Source organism: Haliotis asinina, chromosome 4 (assembly GCF_037392515.1).
Source record: "Haliotis asinina isolate JCU_RB_2024 chromosome 4, JCU_Hal_asi_v2, whole genome shotgun sequence".
NCBI lineage: Eukaryota > Metazoa > Mollusca > Gastropoda > Lepetellida > Haliotidae > Haliotis > Haliotis asinina.
Genome location: NC_090283.1, coordinates 10,138,962 through 10,160,243, shown reverse-complemented (window position 1 = coordinate 10,160,243; position 21,282 = coordinate 10,138,962). Strand labels below are relative to the sequence as shown.

The 21,282-nt window shown below is 39.7% G+C and overlaps 1 protein-coding gene across 3 annotated transcripts; it reads right to left on the bottom strand.

Moving 5' to 3' along the window:
- Positions 1–643: 643 nt before the first annotated feature.
- Positions 644–13,885, bottom strand: LOC137282243 (patatin-like phospholipase domain-containing protein 4). Of its 3 annotated transcripts, XM_067813976.1 has the most exons (6): positions 13,502–13,547; positions 10,723–10,752; positions 7,806–8,048; positions 5,138–5,368; positions 3,207–3,272; positions 644–1,924 (listed from the first exon to the last, which is right to left on the bottom strand). In XM_067813976.1, the coding sequence occupies exons 1-6, from the start codon at positions 13,538–13,540 to the stop codon at positions 1,583–1,585; spliced, it is 951 nt and encodes a 316-aa protein (XP_067670077.1). In that variant the 5' UTR covers positions 13,541–13,547; the 3' UTR covers positions 644–1,582. The 3 variants fall into 3 exon arrangements, with proteins under 3 accessions (XP_067670077.1, XP_067670078.1, XP_067670079.1); XM_067813977.1 differs by lacking the exon at positions 10,723–10,752 and having other exon boundaries at positions 13,502–13,885; XM_067813978.1 differs by lacking the exons at positions 10,723–10,752; positions 13,502–13,547 and adding an exon at positions 9,331–9,382.
- Positions 13,886–21,282: the final 7,397 nt, after the last annotated feature.

The following is a 21,282-nucleotide window of genomic DNA, read 5'->3' as shown; positions in this document are numbered from 1 at the left end:
CATGCAATGGAAGATGAAGGGCATCATTCAACAGTCTACTTTCAAAAATTCAAAATTGAGATAGGAAGTTTAGGTCCTCTTAATTTTCGATAAAATACCCCCTTTCCTAAAATTTAACTACATTTTCAATCACAGCAGAAAATGACACAGCTGCTAAAAATGTACTAGTATGGTAATATAGCATTATTTTTCTTTGATGTTCTCTGGGAAAATTAAGACAAGGAACAATTTATAGAAAAATTACAAAAAAATGTTATATTACTAACTTAATTCTGATCAACAATATCCCTGTACTGATGACTAGTTTTGTGAGTGATATCTTAAGGCACTACCACATTTTAGAATTATTCCATTTACACTGATTGTTGACACCTCTAAGAAATATTCTGATCAAACTGCAACGTCACATTCAACATTAAATAATTACATTGTTTCGGTATCATTCTGTCATTGTTCCGTACTCATGTATGCACATAGTCCACCGTTACCATAACAACATAACAGATAATGAATGATCATTATATAAATAACAAGTGAAGTTTCATTAACACCTTGATCGCTCGGGCTATCAAGAAACAATGACAACACACATCTGGACGTAGATTAAAACATGAAGTGTCACTGTGACAGCCCATTTTTCTCCTTTTTACATATTTACAACACACATACATGTATCAATTATACACAAGCAGACATATCTGAAAAGTTGTCTCCCTTTACACATTCCACCAGGACATATTCTAGGTATTGTTCATGACAATGGTTGATTTGATTTCAGGCTAGGGAGGTGTTTCAGTTTCTTGTTTCACTGAGGCAACATTGCTCAAAGATGAATATCATTTAACAACTTGAAAGAAGTCTAGATACAGATATGTTTGAGCTAAGTAACAATAGTTTTCAAAACAGATACATGCATTATATGTTTACACTACTAAAGGAACACCCATTTCATTTTTAGGGGGGCAGAAGGTTATTTAAATGATTTGTTTGTCCAGATATATACCCAACATGATCAGTTTGTTGTGTTAACAATAGTAAATTGAAAAAACCTTTGTATTAATATAAAACATATAAATACTGTTTCATGGTTCTCAGATACAGATAGTTTCTTGGGTACCGCTGGGAAACAAACAGATTGTTCTCAAAACAATTTCCCCCATGTTCCCCAATACAAATAAAATGGATGGTCCCTGAAACCATTTAGTATTTCACTTGCTATGAATATCAATGAGACCTGTTTTGAATGTAAATGAGGATCTGTGACCAGAAATGTTGTCATGCTTCACACCTATAGAAACAGAGACTGAAGACCATGTTACATGTCTGTTGCAGCTTGTCACTCAACAGAGAACAGGTGCATTTGTTTCTGATTGCTGGCTGCAAAGTAATACATAGTCTGGTGATGACAATCAGGATGTTAATATCTCAGAAGGTGCTTTTATGGCATTTAAACTTCTGACTGGCAGATCCTGACTTAGGCATGGGAGGTAACTTCTCAGTCTGCAGAGCCTACTGCGGTGCCTTACACTGCTTGTTATCCTGAGTAAACATCTGTAAAAATATATGACTAGGTAACACGCCATTATACAGTTGATTCATACTGAGTGACCTTCTTGTAAACTGGCTGCGGTTTTGGTGCGTCGTACAAACCTTCTCTCCTCAGAAACCGACTTGCATCCCTCTCTCCCATTTCAAAATACTGTGCCAGGATTTTCTGTTTGGGGGGAAACAGAGCATGTGTGACACGCACAAGGTTGTTGAAGTTCACTTGAAAGTCTTGTTTACTGTGACGGAAGAACATTCCCTTCCCGGCCTTGTCATGGGGACAGATGTCTTGACGACCCGAAAATGGCGAAACGGTGATGTTCCTTGCTGTGCCACTTAGAGATGGGAGGTTGTTGGTGACACCACCATCAATGTATCTCTGTAAGGGAGAATCATTACTCTTGTGTCACCATGGTAACAGACAACAGTATTGAACGTGTGGTGTGAGTACCTTACTGGCCTGTTTTACAACATGACTTGTATGACTTGTAGTGCTCTTATGACAACTGACAGATTCTTTCTGTGGTGTAGTGTAACGTTAAATGGTAAGAGGAACAATTGCAAAATTTCTGGAACTTGTATATCAAGTACAATGAGCAAATATAATTAATCTGAGATACTACTAATTCAACCTGAGATGCTAAACATTCAACCTGAGATGTAACTGATTCAACAACGAGATGTTACTTATTTAACAATGAGATACTACTCATTCAACAATGAGATGCTACACATTCAACCTGACATGCTACTCATTCGACAATGATGCCACACATTCAACCTGACATGCTACACATTCAACAATGAGATGCCACACATTCAACCTGACATGCTACTCATTCAACAATGAGATGCTACACATTCAACCTGACATGCTACACATTCAACAATGAGATGCCACACATTCAACCTGACATGCTACACATTCAACAATGAGATGCCACACATTCAACCTGACATGCTACACATTCAACAATGAGATGCCACACATTCAACCTGACATGCTACTCATTCGACAATGAGATGCTACACATTCAATGAGGTGCTATTCATTCAACAAGAACACAGTCAAGACATTTATCCTGAGAAGCTACACATTCAGTATGAAATGCTACTCATTCAACAAGAGATGCTACACATTTAACCTGTGAAGCTACACATTCAACACGAGATGCTACTTCTTCGACAAGACATTTTACACATTCAACACAAGATACCACACAAGACACTACACATTCAACACAGGACACTACACATTCAACACAGGACACTACACATTCAACACATGACACTACACATTCAACACAAGACACTGCAGATTCAACACATTCAACTCAAGATACCACACATTCAACACGAGATACTACACATTCAACACAAGACACTGCAGATTCAACACAAGATACTACACATTCAACACAAATTACTACACATTCAACACAAGATACCACACAAGATACTACACATTCAACATAAGATACTACACATTCAACACAAGATACTACACATTCAACACATGACACTAGACATTCAACACAAGACACTGCACATTCAGCAGAAGATACTACACAAGACACTACACATTCAACACGAGATACTACACATTCAACACAAGACACTACACATTCAATCTGTGACATCATATATTCCTTGTTACTCACATGGCCCTTAATCTTGGGAGGTTTCAGTCCTGCATATCCGGGGATATAGCTACTGGCAATCAGGGCCTGGAAATACAAACATACACACTGCCATGGTTAGAGTTCCACTTTTGTGATAACACATGTTACTGGTGCTGGGAGCAAACTATTTTCACTGTGTAGACTTACATGAATAACATAAATATCCAAGAGTGACTCTCCAAGCAGACGAGTTATAAGGTCACATAGGTATAAATTCTATAATAACAGTAGGGGTGAAACAGTACGCCCTTACTACGGTGAGGTACATACTGAGGTACAAGGCCTTCAGTTTGGTCCATTTAGATTCAGTATATAAGAACATACTTCCCGGAAAAAAGCAGCCATCAGGCAAAGAAATGTATGAATGTTGATAAAATGATTCGATTCTAAGACATTTCAGAAAAGGTTTAGGAAGACTGAGAAAATGATGGCACATTTTTTTTCATTGCTCTATGATATGCCAAACCAAAGGTAAAATACAGCAGTTCTCCCAGTGAAGGAGTATAGTGTTTCATCCCTTTACAGCAACTCATACAAAAAATGACAAGGCAACTGTAAAAGCTGTTGACAAGCTGTTATCTTCACAAACGCCTCCATGGCATAGTGGTAAGAGCATCTTCCCTTGAGAGCAGTAGGTCGGGTTCAATCCTCAGCATTAAACTATGGTAGTTGTTGGTCCCAGTTAGGCACTCAGCATTCATGGGTACAGCAAGGACAGATCAGATCAGAGTCAGTATAATGTGTCTGAGTGGGATATTCATGTTTGCTGTGGCATAGTATCTCAGTGAGCTAGCACCATAAAACAAGCTTAAGTCTTGGTTAGTACAAGCAGCCACACATACACACTCATGCACATCGTAATATGAGTGTACCAATCCACGATGTACAACGTTCCGTACAAGTTGATAAGTACAACATTAAAACCCATTAAACTCACCCACTATCTTCACTGTTAATCCTGTATCGATTCAATACTTATATTTGGGAGTTTATGAAGAAAGAAATGGTGGCTGATGCCCAAATGTGAAAATAATGAATCAAGCAACTCAACATCGTGGCTTAAACCACTGTGTGCCTATGCATCATCATTAGACAAGCAAGTGAACAATTCTGTCTCCATTATGTGAGTAGTTGTGAGTACAGATGGGAAATGGTGGGACAAATGTCTAAGACATCACAGTAAGGCTGATGACAGTTTGTGTCCAATGGGTCAGAAACCTGTGAGTGGCTTCTGTTCAAGTTTTGAGGTTCCCTACTACTAAACCCACTTTGATTCGAATTTTGATACTGACCCCTCAATTTGATGGGTTTTTTTTATCCATTCTTCATACAAGTAAAGACATCAGATTTCATTTAGCTCTCAGAGTTGACTTGTCTAGAGTGAAATCCATCGTCAACTTCTCTATTAACAACATTTCTCATTGGACAGTTGGCCGATGTCAACCAATCAACCGAAACTGCTTAAAATGGAGTAAAAATTTCATTCTGGCTGTGTGAAAATGATCTAAATAGGTATTCGAACATCAAACAGAATGTTTATCAAAAATCAAAACTAACAGGTCAGATTTGATTTTGAAGAATAAAACAGAATTGTTGACTTGCAGCCCTAAACCCATCCTGCTAGTTTAATACCTCAGTAACGTCAGGCTGACCTTCAGTGACAAAAGGCCATGATATCTCTGAAATACTGTACAAAGTGCTGCTGAACTCCCTAACTCACTCTGAAAATAACCTGTACCTTTGTAAGAGAGTGAGTTGGTTTTACGCTGCTTTCAGCAATATTCCAACATATCACTGCAGAGGACACCAGAAATGGGCTTCACATATTGTTCCCATGTTGGGCATCAAACCCAGATCCTTGGCATGATGAGTAACCACTTAACCACTAGGCTACCCAACCATCCCTGTACCTTGATCAGTTCATCCCTGCTGTCAAACTGGGACATGATCTCGTTCTTCTTCGTGTCCACGTTGGTCAGTGAGATGAATAGTTTTCCTGATGCTGTCAAGTGTGCATCCTGTGGCAGCGTCCGTTCCAGGAACTTCTCCACAGTCTTCAGAAGGCTGTAGCGTGGGGTTAGCACCCCAAGTGGCTTCGACCGGATCTCCTTCGCCAGGTTTTTTGTGAAGTCGACAGATTCCTGCAGATGGAAGCAATGAGGATGATGAGGATGCACATGAAGAGGTAAGAAACATGTAATGATGTATTAGCATGATTACGAGCAGCAAGTAATTATGGAACTAAAGGCTTAACAATACGAACAGCAAACATGAGAGTACATGTCACCACCTGTTTGTTGACATGCATCACATTATTCACTGTGAATACTTTGGAGTTGCAGGTTAGCAGATGCAGTTTTAAACTAACTTATCACACTCCTGGGTGTGTACCACAGACATATTGTTCCTAAATTGCTGTTGAAGCATTAAAATATTTATTGATTTACTGCAAAGAACTGTAAGATTTCTGATGTGGCATTAAACAACTTCTTCCTCACATGCTCATTCACAAGGATGTGCGTTGCCCTTACAGCGGGTTGAAAAAATCCCATTGCCCGATGCCCAGGACAAGTCAGTTTTCATTTGGGGCAATCAAATAATGGTATCTCACTTGTCCGTGGACTACCAGATGATTTTCACTTATGGTCTTAAACTGCAAATAAACTTGGATTTCATTTAATATCTGCTCATAATGTAGCTATTACATTCCGCAATAATAATAGTAACTTGGAGCTATCATTCTTTGAAATTTACAACTCTTTGATGAATAGTCCAGTAAAAATTAACATCAAACTTTGTATCATAAAATCAGGGTAAGTGGAAAAGTAGTCAGGACAAATTACTTTCTTGGAGTCACTTGCCCTGTGGCAAGTGGCTTTTAAAAAAACAATTGAACCCTGCCTTACCAAACTGTTCCTAAAACTGTCTGAGATCATGTTAACATTGCCGTATCTTTCAGCATCATCATTGTTTTACTAAATGATTGCAGACCAAATAAGGGGTGAACACAACACACAGAACTGAACACAACATAGACATACAAAAAGTAAACATTAATATTAATTTTAAAGAGCATGAGAATTCCTTAAATATATTTCTTTGATAATTTTCCTGTTAAAAGAGCCATTGGTCTGGAATCAGAGTGAAATCCCAGCAAGGAATATTGTAAACCAAAGGTCAGTGTGTTCTTTAATCTGACTGGCTGAAAAACATGATGGAATCCTGGAAATTGCTTGACTTTTTGCTGCATATTGATGCATACAATTTACAAATATTGCACATAATTGTATAGTTGCATGATCACCTGTGGTGACATCCTTCAAATCATAATGTGACGTGAGGTCAAAATGATGTCACCAATGTGCAGCTCCGGATGCTACCATGGAAACCAGATGAAACAGACAGCTGATGGCACTTCACTGCTGTGCCAGTACTTGATCAAAATGAATGCAGACAACAATATCCATGTTGGCAACACTGTCGATTCCAAATGAATTCTGATGCTTCAAAAACTCAATCACATCCAGAAATTGGCCACCACATGATGTATATCTCTTAAATAACTATCATGGTTTTCCTTTTTCTTACAATCAATAGTAGGTGTCTACAATCAATTTTACAATCATTTAGACGAACATCGTTAACCAATTAGTTTTGATGATTGATGAGTTGTAATGAACCTATCATCAATTATGAGATTTGGACCAATCCCAACAGTAACCTAGAGAACTCAAAATGTTTGAAAATATAATACATGTCATGTCAAGCAATAACTACGACGACTACGATGTCTTTGTGGTAGCGAGTGGTTCTGTGCGTAGTGCTTAGGTCACAAATCAGTTGAAGATAAGCACTGTCGAGCTTGGACAGTCCTTGGATGGGTGGCTGTGTTTGGCAGTTTGACTCCTGAGAGTTTCTACGGTGTCGGTCCTGCCCCACAATGAAGCACATGTGAAACATGTGGTCTCACCTTAGGCAAGTGAGTTTGTTCAAAATTGCCTCTGTTCACCCAGCAGATAATGGGTACTTGGTGACACAAAATCATGTGACCATAACCCTCTAGAACCTAACTGGGATAATAATGATGATCAGTGTGTTAGTGCTTTGAGCCTGCTTGCATGAAGATTAGCGCATTATAAGACTTCACATTATTATTATTACTACTACAACTACTTCAACTATGTTGCTGCTGCTGCTACAACTACTACCCTACCACCATTACTACTACTACTACTACCAGTACCATTACTACTTTCACACATCTAATACTAAAGTTCACAGGCCAATAAATGCATAATGCTAGGAACATAGAGTTTTTGGGAGTTCGTGCTACTGAACGTAATTTAAAATTTGAAACATTCCCCAAATAATTAGGATTGTGACATTGGCCTTGAACATTCATGGTTAACTTCACACTGTGGCATAATGTGGTATCTTAAACCTATAGGCACTAACATATCAGCAATAATATCAAAAGATCACAATATTCCAAAATGGACACAAAATAAGCAGCAGTAATTTCCCACTTCAATACCAGAAATGGGTTTGGGTACGAAAAGAAAGAACTGTGGAACATACCGGCACTTTATCTTTTGAAATCACAAGAATGGCAGCTGTGAGTGATCCTGCTGAGGCCCCAGCAATAGTGTCGACTTTAGAGAGAAGAGTCTGCCCATGATTGACCAAACATGAGGCCACACCCAGGTGGTATATCCCGAGGAAGCCGCTGCCACACAGAGACAGATTGTACTTCATGTCTAAATGAACACCTGATCCCGATTCTTTCATAGTTGATTCTGATGACTTGTAGGAAGGACGTGTCTGAGAAAAAAAACAACAAATGAGTACTGATCACGTTGAGATAAGCCTTAAAGCCGAAACTAGACTTGTATGAGAGCTGGAACACAGCAGTTGGGCAACAAATATTAGATATCAACATGCTCACTTTGCACTCAAAGTATTGTCAAATAAACATTTCAACAAAGGGAAGATGTCAGTGGTACACATTTGTGACTTGAATAGTCCCACTTGTATCTTACCTCAATCATCAAACAATTGGGTGTCACTTGAAATAATTTTTACAGTTTAAGGTTTATAGGGCCGTCTCCTATTCTCGCGGTAAACACATAGTCTGCTGAGATCGCCGATGCGTGATACTTAGCGGTTGTTTACATCATTGACTGATAACTAGGAAGTGGCCTAAGTTTGTGAATTATCAAAATGTTGCAATCTAATGAATATTGGTGAGGTTTAACCAAATTGGAAAAATCGTAACATTTCCCTGCCCTTTCCAAGAAGATTCGCCTTCCTTACACCTAATAAAGTTACTTTCTCATTATGCCGCAACAGTGGGAGAGGCCTCAAAAAGTCAGCGGCGGATGACCATGTTTTTCATCGAGTTCAAGTGCAATAATACAGCTGATGGATCAAGCAGTTGACAGATGCAGATGTTAGAGGGGAACCTCTTCATTTAAAAACGATAAGCATACATACGAAAAGAACTGTTTGTATTATTTTTTCAGCCGATATTCGTAAATACCACGAGAATAGGAGACGCCAATATATTTGTGTTCGTGTCCTAGAATTTTGGAAAAAACAAATTTAGGCACATAGTCCATATATTGTTACCTCTGGAGAGAAGAGGAGTAAAGTCAACTGTCTTCACATTACATGTTGTTGGATTTCAGACAATCAGTCTGACAGACTTACAGAACAAGACGCACTGACATTGTGAAATGCATTATTTCGAAACAGAAAGTATCAATTTCACATCGCATTGCAACACCCCAGATAATCAGTGACAAGTGTACGCTGTGTATCCTTAAATAGAATTTACATGTGCAACAGTAATCTTGTGGTGGTGTTCAAACGTGTTCTGTTCACGTCTTCTCTTTTCAATAGCTCAGTCACGAATATAGCCTGACAATGTCACAAAGACTTGTGTCCCGTTATGGCACCGGATTTGTGACCATGGTGATTTCGGCCGATTTGAAGTTGCGAATAATAATCAGTAGTCTGGAAAAAGCCAGAAGAAACAAACACCACCACAAAAATTACATTTCAAAAGTACGTCAAATTTCATCAAGCAAATTTCACAATTTACCTCGAAGTCGCAATTCACAATTTTCGTCAGCTTACCGCGTCCGCCATGTTTTCGATTAGCCAGATGGAGTTACCTTCTCTTTATTACGTCAAACGGTCCCCTCGTTATATAGCAGACTGAGTAGCCCGTGAAAAACCGAACTGTGGTAGATACATTTTGAAATAGCTTTGCAGTGACAAAACGGCAGGAGCTTATGTTAATGTCATTATACTAGGACAAGTCAGTATATTCTGAAACGTTTGCTTTAAAACGGGGTGATCCTGCGGAATCCAAGGATCGTCAATCGGAAACGAGATTCATATACAGGAAGTATGATTCAAGATCGGAGGTAGACTTACGCTAAGTCTAGGGACATATTTAACTTTGATAGAAACAAACACTTTCTTAACCGTTTCAAGAGGACTAAGATTCAGAACCTGAGGTAATCAGGACTTGCTTCATTGAGAACTTTAGCATTGCAGAGAGGTCTAGGCAACAACAAAAATAGGTTCGAAAATATTGCGATTCAGTGAGTCTTTATCCAGCACCTTATTAACATTGCTGACTGCGAACTTCGATACAAACTATATCGGAAGGTAAAACGAGACAAAGTGAAACATGACTACAAAACTAATAGTATACATACGGGTTTTCAATACGCAATTCTAATACACCGTAAGATTCATAATAAAATTTCTAAAGACAATCAAACCAGCCCTAAAAAACAAAAACAAATAAAACAAACAAACAAACGCCCCCCCCCCAACAAACAAACAAACACCCAAACAAAAAGAACAAAAACAAACCCCAACCCCCAAAACAGCGACTTCGCTAGACTAACACATGCCCAAAATACATTAACATGAAGCATGTTATACCTGTCATATTTTAATTATGTATCTGAATGCCTGAAAGCATTGTTTAGAGCTGCATCTGATATCAATCGGTAGGTTTTATGATACAGTGAGGGCCCTTTCCTTCGGATCGACAGTGGTGACTATAATAGCCTAAGATCGGGTTGTCCATACGCTGACTTGGCTGATCCTTGACATCGTTATCTCAATGGCATTTATCAACGCTCAATATATCAAAACAAACACACACACACCCAAAAAAAAAAAAAAAAAAAAAGCCCAAACAAACAAAAACAAAAAACAACAACCCCAAAACAAACCAAAATTAAAAAAAGAACAAAACAATCATAAAACAAAACATAAAAATTAAACTACCCCTACCCCTTCCCAAGAAAAAGAAAAAAAACCCCAACAAACCAAACCAAAACAAAAAACTCCAACAAACCACATCAAAAGAGAATAACGAAAACAAGCAAGAAGGTAGCGAATAAATAAATAAATAAATAAATAAATAAATAAATAAATAAATAAATAAAAGACCAAAAACAAAAACACTCACCTCCAAAAGGGGTTTTGGTGACTCTGTAAGCTGGGATGGACACAGCCATGTGTGAGTTAGTAAGAGTGGTATAAAACGTTTCCCACTGTCAAGTATGGATACATACTATGCTTATCACAGAACGGCTGTTGTTTAATAATAAGCTTCATATGAACATTTGCAGGACACATAAAATTCCCAGCACTTGTTGTTCCGCGATAAGCACAGCTTTCAATGTCACTTAATTACATCCCCATGTCGTACACCTGCCAATGGATCCACCACGTCATGGCGGCAGGTCCCGTGTCCTGGAGTTGAGTGCTGCTTATTCTGATCTAGATACTGCTAACTTCTTTTACCTAAAGTGAAGTTATTTCAGTTGTGGAAAGATCCCATACGTCTTTATGGAACGTCAGGATATCTTTGCTTTGTCGCGAGAACTAAATCTGATTTCAGAATTAATATCTGATTCAGCGAGACGTTTATTGCCACAGCCACCAATACTTAATCGAGCCATGGAAATATATTGGAAATATATGTACAGTTAATTAAGTTTATCTCAGCAGGTGCTCGGTCTGTCTGCTCGGAGTCTGTCAACAAAGTCACGGCTCGTTAACTTGGAAAAGGACGCTAAGTAGATTAGCCAGGGATTGTTGGTGTACAACGGGAAGGTTCAGTTTGTACCTTTGTCAAAGTGGACTGACTGCTCGACCACTGACCACTCGCTAGTCACCCATTATAATGTTTTACAAGCATGGGTCGCTGAAGACCAAGTCATATAGGACCTTCACGGGTTTTTACCAAATAATACGATGATACAAGTAGACACATATTTCGCGTCCAACATGTGGCAACATTTGAGACAGGTAAATGAATATATATCAAAGTCAGTCTCTTGGTATAGAAGCAATTAGAAGTATTGGAGGTAAGTCGCAGTGCTTTAACTTCTATAATGTTCATCATGCAATGTCATTAAGTCATTTTCCTTAAACCTTTGAATCATGATTTATAGTTGTGAGTTTGTCATGTATGCAAGGGCAATGTTAAAAGTGCAATCGATATGCAGTGCTTCTGTCCTGTTGACGTTGAATTTGACGTTAAGGTATTGCCTTCCATTCTAGATGGATGCCATGTTCCAATATATTAGGTCGTATTCTGCGACCCCAGGTGGCGCTTTATGGGGTTTCGATCTGGGCTCCTGACGGCCCATGGTAGAGTTGTCACCACGTCATGAGAAAAGAATTTATCAGTGACCTAGCATTGTTGACTTGTCCGTGACGACTGGCCTTGTTTTAGAGGATGGTCATAGAAATGTGGTGCAACCATCCGTAGGGGATGTCCATGACGGACCGTCGTTCAGTGAGGTTTCGTATGCTTGTCAGCAGGACGGGTTTACAGTTATGTGAGAGACACGCTACACCATCAAAATAATCATACTATCACCATGACTATAAATGGCTGTATAAAAGTTAAAACGTGAACAATATCCTTTTCTATGTGTAAAATGACACTGTTGTACCACCATTCCAGTTATGAAGAGAGAATCATGACTATTTCCTTTCTTACATTATGTTTTGGTCTAACATTTGTGATGAAGTGAGTGAGTGGGTTTAGTTTTACCCCGCGCTCAGCAATATTCCAGCTATATGGCGGCAGACTGTAAATAATCGAGTCTGAACCAGAAAATCCAGGGATCAACAGCATGAGCATGGATCTGCGCAATTGGGAACCGATGACATGTGCCAACCAAGTCAGCGAGCCTGACCACCCGATCCCGTTAGTCGCCTCATACGACAAGCATCTTTATGGCAAGCATGGGTTGCTGAAGGCCTATTTTACTCCGGACCTTCGCGAGTCTGTGAGGAAGTAGGTCCTGTATCTATAATTATTAAAATCACCAATAAGTATACACATTCTTTGGTCTTTCGCTCGTCACGTCAATGCTCTATCGTCATACATCGTTTGAATCGTACCGTTTTCAGTAATCATGAGTATAAGACCTTCAGTGTCATAACACACATCACTGGGCAGACGTATACAGAGAGCATCAGGTGATGTACGACATGACATTGTAATCTGAAGCTTCACATGGGGATGCTTGGGTGATCAACCTAAGTGTCGTCAACCAAAGGTCTCGTCTATCTCCCGAGTTGACCAACATAAATTCACCGGTACTGACGTAACCTGTACGATCAAGTAACACAGTTTGCTTGGTTGATAACGAAACTCCTTTCACCTCTAGTGAATGAATACAGATGTACACGCTACTCAGCAAGAAAAGAAACCGAGAATCGTGGCACAACACCGAGTGATGACCCAGTTGTAGCGAAAGCATATAATTTTAATAGTACTACGACTACGTCTGCTTCTGCAACTACGTCTCCTCCTCCTCCTCCTCCTCCTGCTGCTACTACTACTACTACTACTACTACTACTACTACTACTACTACTACTACTAAGGTACACAGGCCCATAAATGCATAATGCTGGGAACTTTGAGTGTTTAGGAGTTCACGCTTTAGGATGTAATTTAAAATTTCTACTACTGCTACTGCTGTTGCTGCTGCTGCTGCTACTGTTGCTATCTCCACAGTTGTAAAGTAACTACTTCTACTCCAATTACTATCACAGTGTCAACATGGGGCCGCAGACTACAGTTGCTAAACAGACCAACAACCAAAAGCTACGTTCCTAGTGTCCAGGACATTGTCATTGTAGTCTTGTGATCGGATCCCCTTGGTTTCAGTTCTAAGCTCCCTAAAGAGTACACATTTCACTGAGAAACAACACCAATACTCACCACTGCAGGATCAACAGGTGCTGAAATACAAAACTCCATGAACGCCCTCTTGCCCTGATAGTCCTGTTAATCCTCGAAACACAGCCTTGGCCCAGATGATACTTGTATAACTACGTCTCTCGGCTGGGTAAGCCGCTAGCAGCGTTCAGTCTCAACTAAGACACATATGCGGTATTACACAGGTAATATACAGGTAGAACTCATAGACGAGATCACAGGGGTCACAAGTTCACGATGAACCAATAAACAGGTCAATTGATTTTCATCGATGTAATTTGTGAAATACCATCATAGCTACAACATCCTCGTTGCGACCTCCCACGACGGGTCGTTTCTACAACAACCGTACCCTTGTGATGTAATGTTACCTGTAGCCTCGTATCTGGTTACGCCTCCAGGCAATATGAGGTCCTTACCTGTTTACTTACCTGTACTCACCTGACATATTATGTAACGTCACGGAACGAACGACATAAAATTGAAACATACCTGTACTTGAAGTGTTGGTTGCCTTGGTGATGCTAACGCTCTAACTGAATGGTTAGCAATTGTATATTCTTTGCTCGGTCGTTTAGCTGGCAAATACAGCAAGGTTGTGGTGAGTGAGTTTAGTTTTACGCCGCATTTAGCAATATTCCAGCAATATCACGGCTGAGGACACCAGAAATGGACTTGACACATTGTACCCATGTGGTGAATCGAACCCGGGTCTTCGGCGTGACGGGCGAACGCTTTAACTACTAGACTACTCCGCCGCCTCACCAAGTATATGGATTGTTTTTATGGAGTGAGTGAGTGAGTGAGTATGAGGGTTCGGTTTGGACACCTTTGTGAACACTAGTCCTGCTATGTAAGAGCGTGCCACCATAGTGTGTGCAACAAAGCTCTAACTGGCGCTGGTCGTAAACGTTTATCACTGTAAGGAAAACAACTGCCGCACCAGGATCAGCTGTTCGCAGGTTCGAATACGGATAACGATCTATGGTCTGTCAACATCATTCCACTTAAGTCAGTTTGTGATTTCATTCGTCATTTAGCTGAGATGATTCAGTACAGTCTAGATGCTGCTCGTACGGGGAAAACTAGTGAATACTGCAAGGAACAGCCTCGCATTCTTGTATATTCAAGATCGCACACAAAAAGAGTCTTCTGCAGTATTCGTGACTAAACCAAACTCGCTGTTGACAGGAGGTTTGGAGCACAACATATTTTACGTAGGGAAAATTAACATCAGCGTCCTTACCTGCACTTTAGTTGCCAGGCAACGAGACAGTTGCCTTCACTGGACGGAGACCAGGTTTGTCAGAACTCCTGAAACTAAACCTAGCGTAAACAGTGTATTTGTGTCACTGGTACAGACCGCAGTGGGAAGCGGTAGATTGTGTCTTGGCATGTGTTGGTAGGTAGGTATGGCTAGAGATGGCGGTAGGGCGCTGTTGTGTGCATGCTGTGTAGGGAGTTGTAATCACTGCTCCAGCTCGTGGCTCTGTTGTGATATCTGCTGATAAGGGCACTTGGACTTGATGAAAGGTAGTGAGCAAATGATTTGAATACGTCTCGTCCGGTATGCTTAGGGTTTAATGACGCCCTTAGCTATATTGCTAACTAACTAAAATCACGAATAAAAATATCAAAAATAAAAATAAATGAAAAGAAAGTAACTTCTCAGTTTTCGCTTCGATATTGTCTCTAAGAAACTAAACTATATTATTTATTTATTTGTCTTACCAAGAAGGTACATTTATCTAATCTCAATCTACCCGGAAGTGCAGCCATGACGGAGTGAGGATCATCGGTCGCGTGGATGATGACAGATTCATCACTTGTGCCAGTCAAATATGTCTGGTGCTTTGAATCGACTGCAGCAAGCATGCAATTAACGTCAGCAAAGTTCAGATTCATGTTTTATTTCGCGTTCATGAATTAGTAATGATATATACTGATTGATCAGGATTTGGAAGGGTAATTAATTTTCATTTTGCCAGCACAGGTGACGATTAGACAGTTTAGTTCATCCAAGAGACCTTCAAATGATCATAATTTAATCTTGTGAACCTCATACATATTTCCAGCACGATGATTGTCTTGTGAAAGATTAATATTAAGTACCAGTATTTAATTCCTTTACCCATGAAGCTATCACAGAGTCAAGTGTCTTGGTGGGGATTAAAGATTAAAAAGATGTGCTTGGTTTTGAGATGATCGAAGTACTATTTCGTCAGCAGTGCTCCGCCGTGACATTGATGGAATATTGCTTAAAGTGGCTTAAAACGCATTCACGCTTCAGTAGTCACTGAAGCGGACGTAAAATAATTTCAGTTAAAATTCTCCGTCTATTTTCGCCGCGAAATGCATAGTATTAACAGAGCGCAAGACTACTTTCACTATATAAAATAGACACACACAAACAAAATGAATAAATAAACATTTTTTAACTTTATCAAAATGAGTGTCAAGACTCCAATGCAGTATTTGAACACTATGCGCTCACATTTGAAATACGATTCAGTGTTCTGAAGACATTTTAGGACTTCAGTTATGCACTACTCGTTAAAACACACCTAGTATAAACTGGTCATGTGGCATGAATACACCCGGAGATGGGTGCACGTGAAATACGAAGTTGTTTGGGGTTTATCAGACGGTCGTCAACGACACACTTGCCGACGGTGCAAATTTGTTGCTATTCGTTCCCATTCGTGTTTAGACATTAATGATTAAGAATACTTCTGCTGGTAGATTTTAAGGTTCATGTGGCTATTGCGGCGTTAGATTGTTAAACTTGCATTAGTGTGTTTAAAGGTCAGACAATTAGAGATATTTAGCGGTTTCATTTCACAGTTCATTTCTCCACTTTGAAAGAATCACGTTTACTTCCTGGAAAATCACCTTACTATGACGGTCTCTGTCAGATCAGCCTCTAATGCTCTGGGCAGACGATTCTCGGGAACCGTGGGGGACATGACAAGACCTTCATCAAAGATGACCACTTTCAGGCTGGTTCTGTCGGGTCGGCCATTTAATGCTCTGGGACGACCGTTCTGGAAAGAGCTGTAAGGGACCAGACATATCCACATTTTTTTAATGGAAAGGACATGTGTTTCCCTTTAAGACAAAACCCGTTGTAGCTAGATTACTAGGACAAATATATTACAGGTGCCCATTTATGACAACACACCAAACACCTGTTTAAATACTCGCCTTTCATGTATAGACCGTAGGTGAAGTGTAATCGTTTAGGATTTGAACCTTGCTCCATTTACACGTCTCAAATCACGAGACGTAACATCGGGAAATTGTCAGTCTCAGCTGATATATATATTTTGACATTACTGGTACTACTCGCTTTAACGATATAATAGTTCAGGGCGAAAGTGTGCTGTATTACACTATACATGGAGGTAGAACAAAGTGTATTTCCTAATTCTAAGATGCTTCGGTGAAAGATCTGAAGCGCCGACAATACTTTATCAGACGATAATGAGCACTTTTTGCATTACGTCACAATGTGTGACGTCACTGCGCCATTCCTGCCTACCCACTCGTATTCGACCTTGTTTGCTTTCATTACGTCACAATGTAATCGACGACCTTTTTTGGTTTCATTACGTCACAATGTAACCGACGTCACGATGGATGTCACACTCCAGCGCATCCGCATGGAACTCTGGGTAGGAGAGTGGATGGATGTCAGCTGTGATCGCCTCGTACAGCCTCCTACAATAAACTGCTTCGTCGCATCCCGTTTCTTGGTTTGCACTTGCATCACACAGCTAACATCGCCGGTGGAAACATTACGTTTATGTTTTCCGAAGGATAAAATATCTCATTGTTCGACTCGTAACTTTGCAGAGACACGGTAATGTTTGCAATGTTTACATTCCCACAATGCAATCGTGGAATGTCGTATGACTCGTCAGTTTCAGCTGAATGTACTGATCTAAACTTTCGTTGGTAGTAGAAATGAGACGGTCGTTTTGCCTTGCTTGGTTTAAGAGAATCACAGATGTAATTGAAATGATGTAGAGAAGATATTTAACCCGAACATAAACCGTCACCAAACTGTTTATCATTTGTTTTTCTAGTAACGTTTGTCTTAATGTACGGGGCTTACACGTCGAGAGAACAGCGCGTCAGTTAGCCCTGTGCGAGGATTCTTAATTTAGGTCACAGACACAGTCGTTTGTTTTCTGCCATAGATTAATCGAAATTAGGCTTATTATTTTGGGGTTGCATGATACATTTGATACTGTTTGTTGCGAGATGTTGAAATTTTCACAGGTGAGGAAGTCCCGATTGAATCAGCAACAATAGTACAAACTCTTTCACTTGTATTTTGCAACTCTACGCTCTTTCTAATCCTTGCAAACACGTCCTACACCGTCCTCTGTCGTACAGCAACCTCTGACAAATGGAAAACTGGATATCCAGGAAATCTGAAAACGAGGTTCGGCCGCTAGAAAGGCATGTCTGTCTTTTACTGCCGTGATATTATAACAATCACATTGTACGTTACAAAAATACACTTAATAAGAATACGTAACAGGTGTAACCAGTGAGCCAGGTGAATTGCCAATCATTTTGCACAGTCATAGTTAATTCATGCTGCCTAAACCTCGCAGTCGAAATTGACGTTGTGTTCTTAGTGTATACTAACGGCATTTTCAGTATTCCTACGATTTTATTCGAGCTGCATTCGTGACCTAATACATTTGGAACGATACGCTGGAGATATCGAGGATGCTTACTTTAAAGCTAGCAGATAAGATTCGTGAAAAGAAACATATGTGTTAGTGTTTGGGAGAGTGTATTGATGAACTTCATCCATATTATATAATTCGCCTCAAGAAGGAAATGGTTTCATTATCGTGCACATTAGCCCTAAAGAATAATCTTGTACATATCTTTCCCGGTGAACATCCCCCGAACGTCCGTTTCCGACCCCTTCCAAAATTGCAAAAGTGCTGATGAGGCGTTTTAGGCAATATTCACACATTCCCAAGTATTCACGTAATAGATTGAACTTAGTGAGCTGTGGCAGACTAAGGTATCTGCACTTGTACATAGCGTTTTAATTTATTAATATGTAGATCATCATGAGTTACTGTGAGGTAGTTACCAACTTCCACGACTACGTAACACGTCATTGTTTGGAATTACACTATAACGTACAGAATCCAGCACCTTTAGAAAGGCGAGTGGGCTAAGTTTTTAAGTCCCACGGCACATAGATTCATAATAATAAAGTCAAATTATAAAACCTGTCAAGTTGTTAGTAATAGGAATGACAACTCTTTGTGGATGATCAGTTTCTCTATTGTAAAAGAGCGACGTTTCGATGTAGACAGGTGTACCGTTTTCAAGCATCTACATGTATACCGAGATGTCGCTATTGCACAATACAGAAGCTGATCATCCATAAAGACTTGTCATTCTTTCAGACTGCCACACATAAACGCTTATGAAAATAACCATTAGACCAACAGCTGTTCCTGATACAACCAAAAAGTGTAATATTATGTCATGGAATTTCAGTTTAGTGCTCGACGGACATCCAATTCAAAGAACTATGCCAACATTCGCCCATAAAGACCTTCAGGCTGTATTTTTATTTTGACAAACACCATGGGCTGTTTTGGGCAGGTTGGCCATACGTCCACCTACAAGAGCGTAATGCCCGATAGACCAGAAACAATGTGGTCAGTTTAATCTGTACCTCAAACTGCCTTCCAATTCAGGTTAGGTAAGCACTGAATTCTAAAGAGCCCCTGAGTTACTACTATATATATATGAACCATGGTTTGTTCTGGACGTTGATTCGTTACTCCGAGGTCGAGGTAGGTACACGCTGTTTTTGTGGTGGTGAGGGGAAATGGGGTTTAAACACCGTCGTACTTACAATATTTCGCTCATATGCCCACGTGCATACGCGTGTATGTATGTGTGGCTTCTGGTACTGTTTGACTTAAGCTGTTTTTTACTGCAAGCTCACCGAGACACAGCGTGATGACAAAAACTGGCTGAAGAAAACACGAGACGTTTATACAACGATATTTCAAGAAAAGAATAATGTCATACTTCAGTACTTGGTCACGTTCCTCTTGGAGCGTATGCAAGCCATAATCCCTCGTGCAACTGATTATATAAACATATATGTTTATAACATAGTGAAGAGTGACATTCGTCCAGGAATCGTGGATGGCGTCATATAGTTCGTCAGTGGTCAGCATAGATTGTGGTCCTCACTGTAGTGTTCTTTTGATGTGAAGCAATACATTTTCAATAAAATTTCGATCAGGAGACTGTGCAGGCCAAGTCATTCAATGTATAGTATTGTCACGCTTGTATTCCTGAATAGTTTGTGTTTGTGTTGTCATCTTGAATCCGATATGGTTTGTTGTTGAAGTGCCGAGCTGGAACGGGCCAGAGGTTGTCTGCAAGTATTTCACGTTAAAGTACTTCACCAAGTTAAAGAACCCCTGATCATATCTGATAACCTGGCATGTTTCGAGTGAATCATGCATTCGGGACGGTAGGCCTCATGTGCACTTCTCCAAACGAAAACTCTTCCATTCTGACAAATACCTTCCCGCGATTCATTACTGAATATCACCCGTTTCCACTGATTTTGGACTGTCCATATTCTCCTTTCCAAACACCAGTGAAGTCGTTTCCCTCTGTTCACTTCCTTCACAACAAGACGCAAAACTCTTTGAATTGTTCTACTGTTTACTTGTTGATGTTGACCAACATTATAAGCATGGGAAATATCTCTTTGAATGTTAAATCTGTTCTTGCGGACACTCCTCAACAAAACATGTTCACTAAAGTACTGTCGGAAATAGAAAAATTAAACTGTCTTTAGGCTTTTACTCTAATCACCCGACGTAAAACACTATTCCGAAGCAAACACTTTGAATTGTTCCGTTTTCGCTAAAGACTCCATGGTAGGTACGTCTTTAAGAGTTTCAGCATTTATGTTTCTGTTTCAGTAATTATGTTTTACGACAGCTTTCGTTTATGAAGAAGCTAAACCTAATTTAAAAATGGAAATTTAAAAAGTGTCCCTTATATTACAATATCATCGCACTCTAATTTCCATAAAGCCATAGTCTGTTCCAAATAAATCGCTTAGGACTAATCTCTCCTCAGTAAAGATTTTTTTCACGTTTCCTATGTCTCTACCACTGGAACAGTAGTTAGGTCAACGTATTTTAAAACACATTTCACACTTTTGCATATCAACTAAATATATTGTAGAGATAAATGTGAAAAAAACTGTTTTTTCCCCTATTTCCGACAGTACTTGACGAATACTCACGTTTCTCGGCTGTTTTCAACATTATCACGATTCAAATATTTTTTTCCAGACATGCCGAATTGTTGATCGGGTACACCAAATAATCTCACATTGTCAAACGTTCTCTTTCCATCCCGTTTCAAATCGACAATTAGTTCTTTCGTGAGTTCCTTTGATTTTCGGTCCGTTATTTAGAGCAGACAATTTCTGCATTCCGTGCAGACGACATGTGACGTCATTGCACATGCATTCTAATCGTATATCAAGCTCATAAGCGACGTACCAAACATGAAATTATCTTCAGCATTTGCGAAGTAGGGGGCAAAATACGAGACGTTGCAATCGAAGCCGAACGGCCATTTCTGAACCATCGCGGTTAAGCATGAACAACCAACAATTATACTGACTTGGAGCTAACCAGTTCCTGTTGTACTCATTAATGACGAGCGCCAGACAGGGACCAATAAGTACAATATTTTAA

What these genes read in the sequence shown, in the direction of transcription:
- LOC137282243 (XM_067813976.1), bottom strand. Translation starts at nt 13,540, where the DNA reads ATGGAGTTTTGTATTTCAGCACCTGTTGATCCTGCAGTG. An exon ending in CACCAAAACCCCTTTTGGAG is followed by an intron (nt 8,049 to 10,722) that starts GTGAGTGTTTTT and finishes TTTTTTTCTCAG; the next exon opens with ACACGTCCTTCCTACAAGTC. An exon ending in TTTCAAAAGATAAAGTGCCG is followed by an intron (nt 5,369 to 7,805) that starts GTATGTTCCACA and finishes TTCCATCTGCAG; the next exon opens with GAATCTGTCGACTTCACAAA.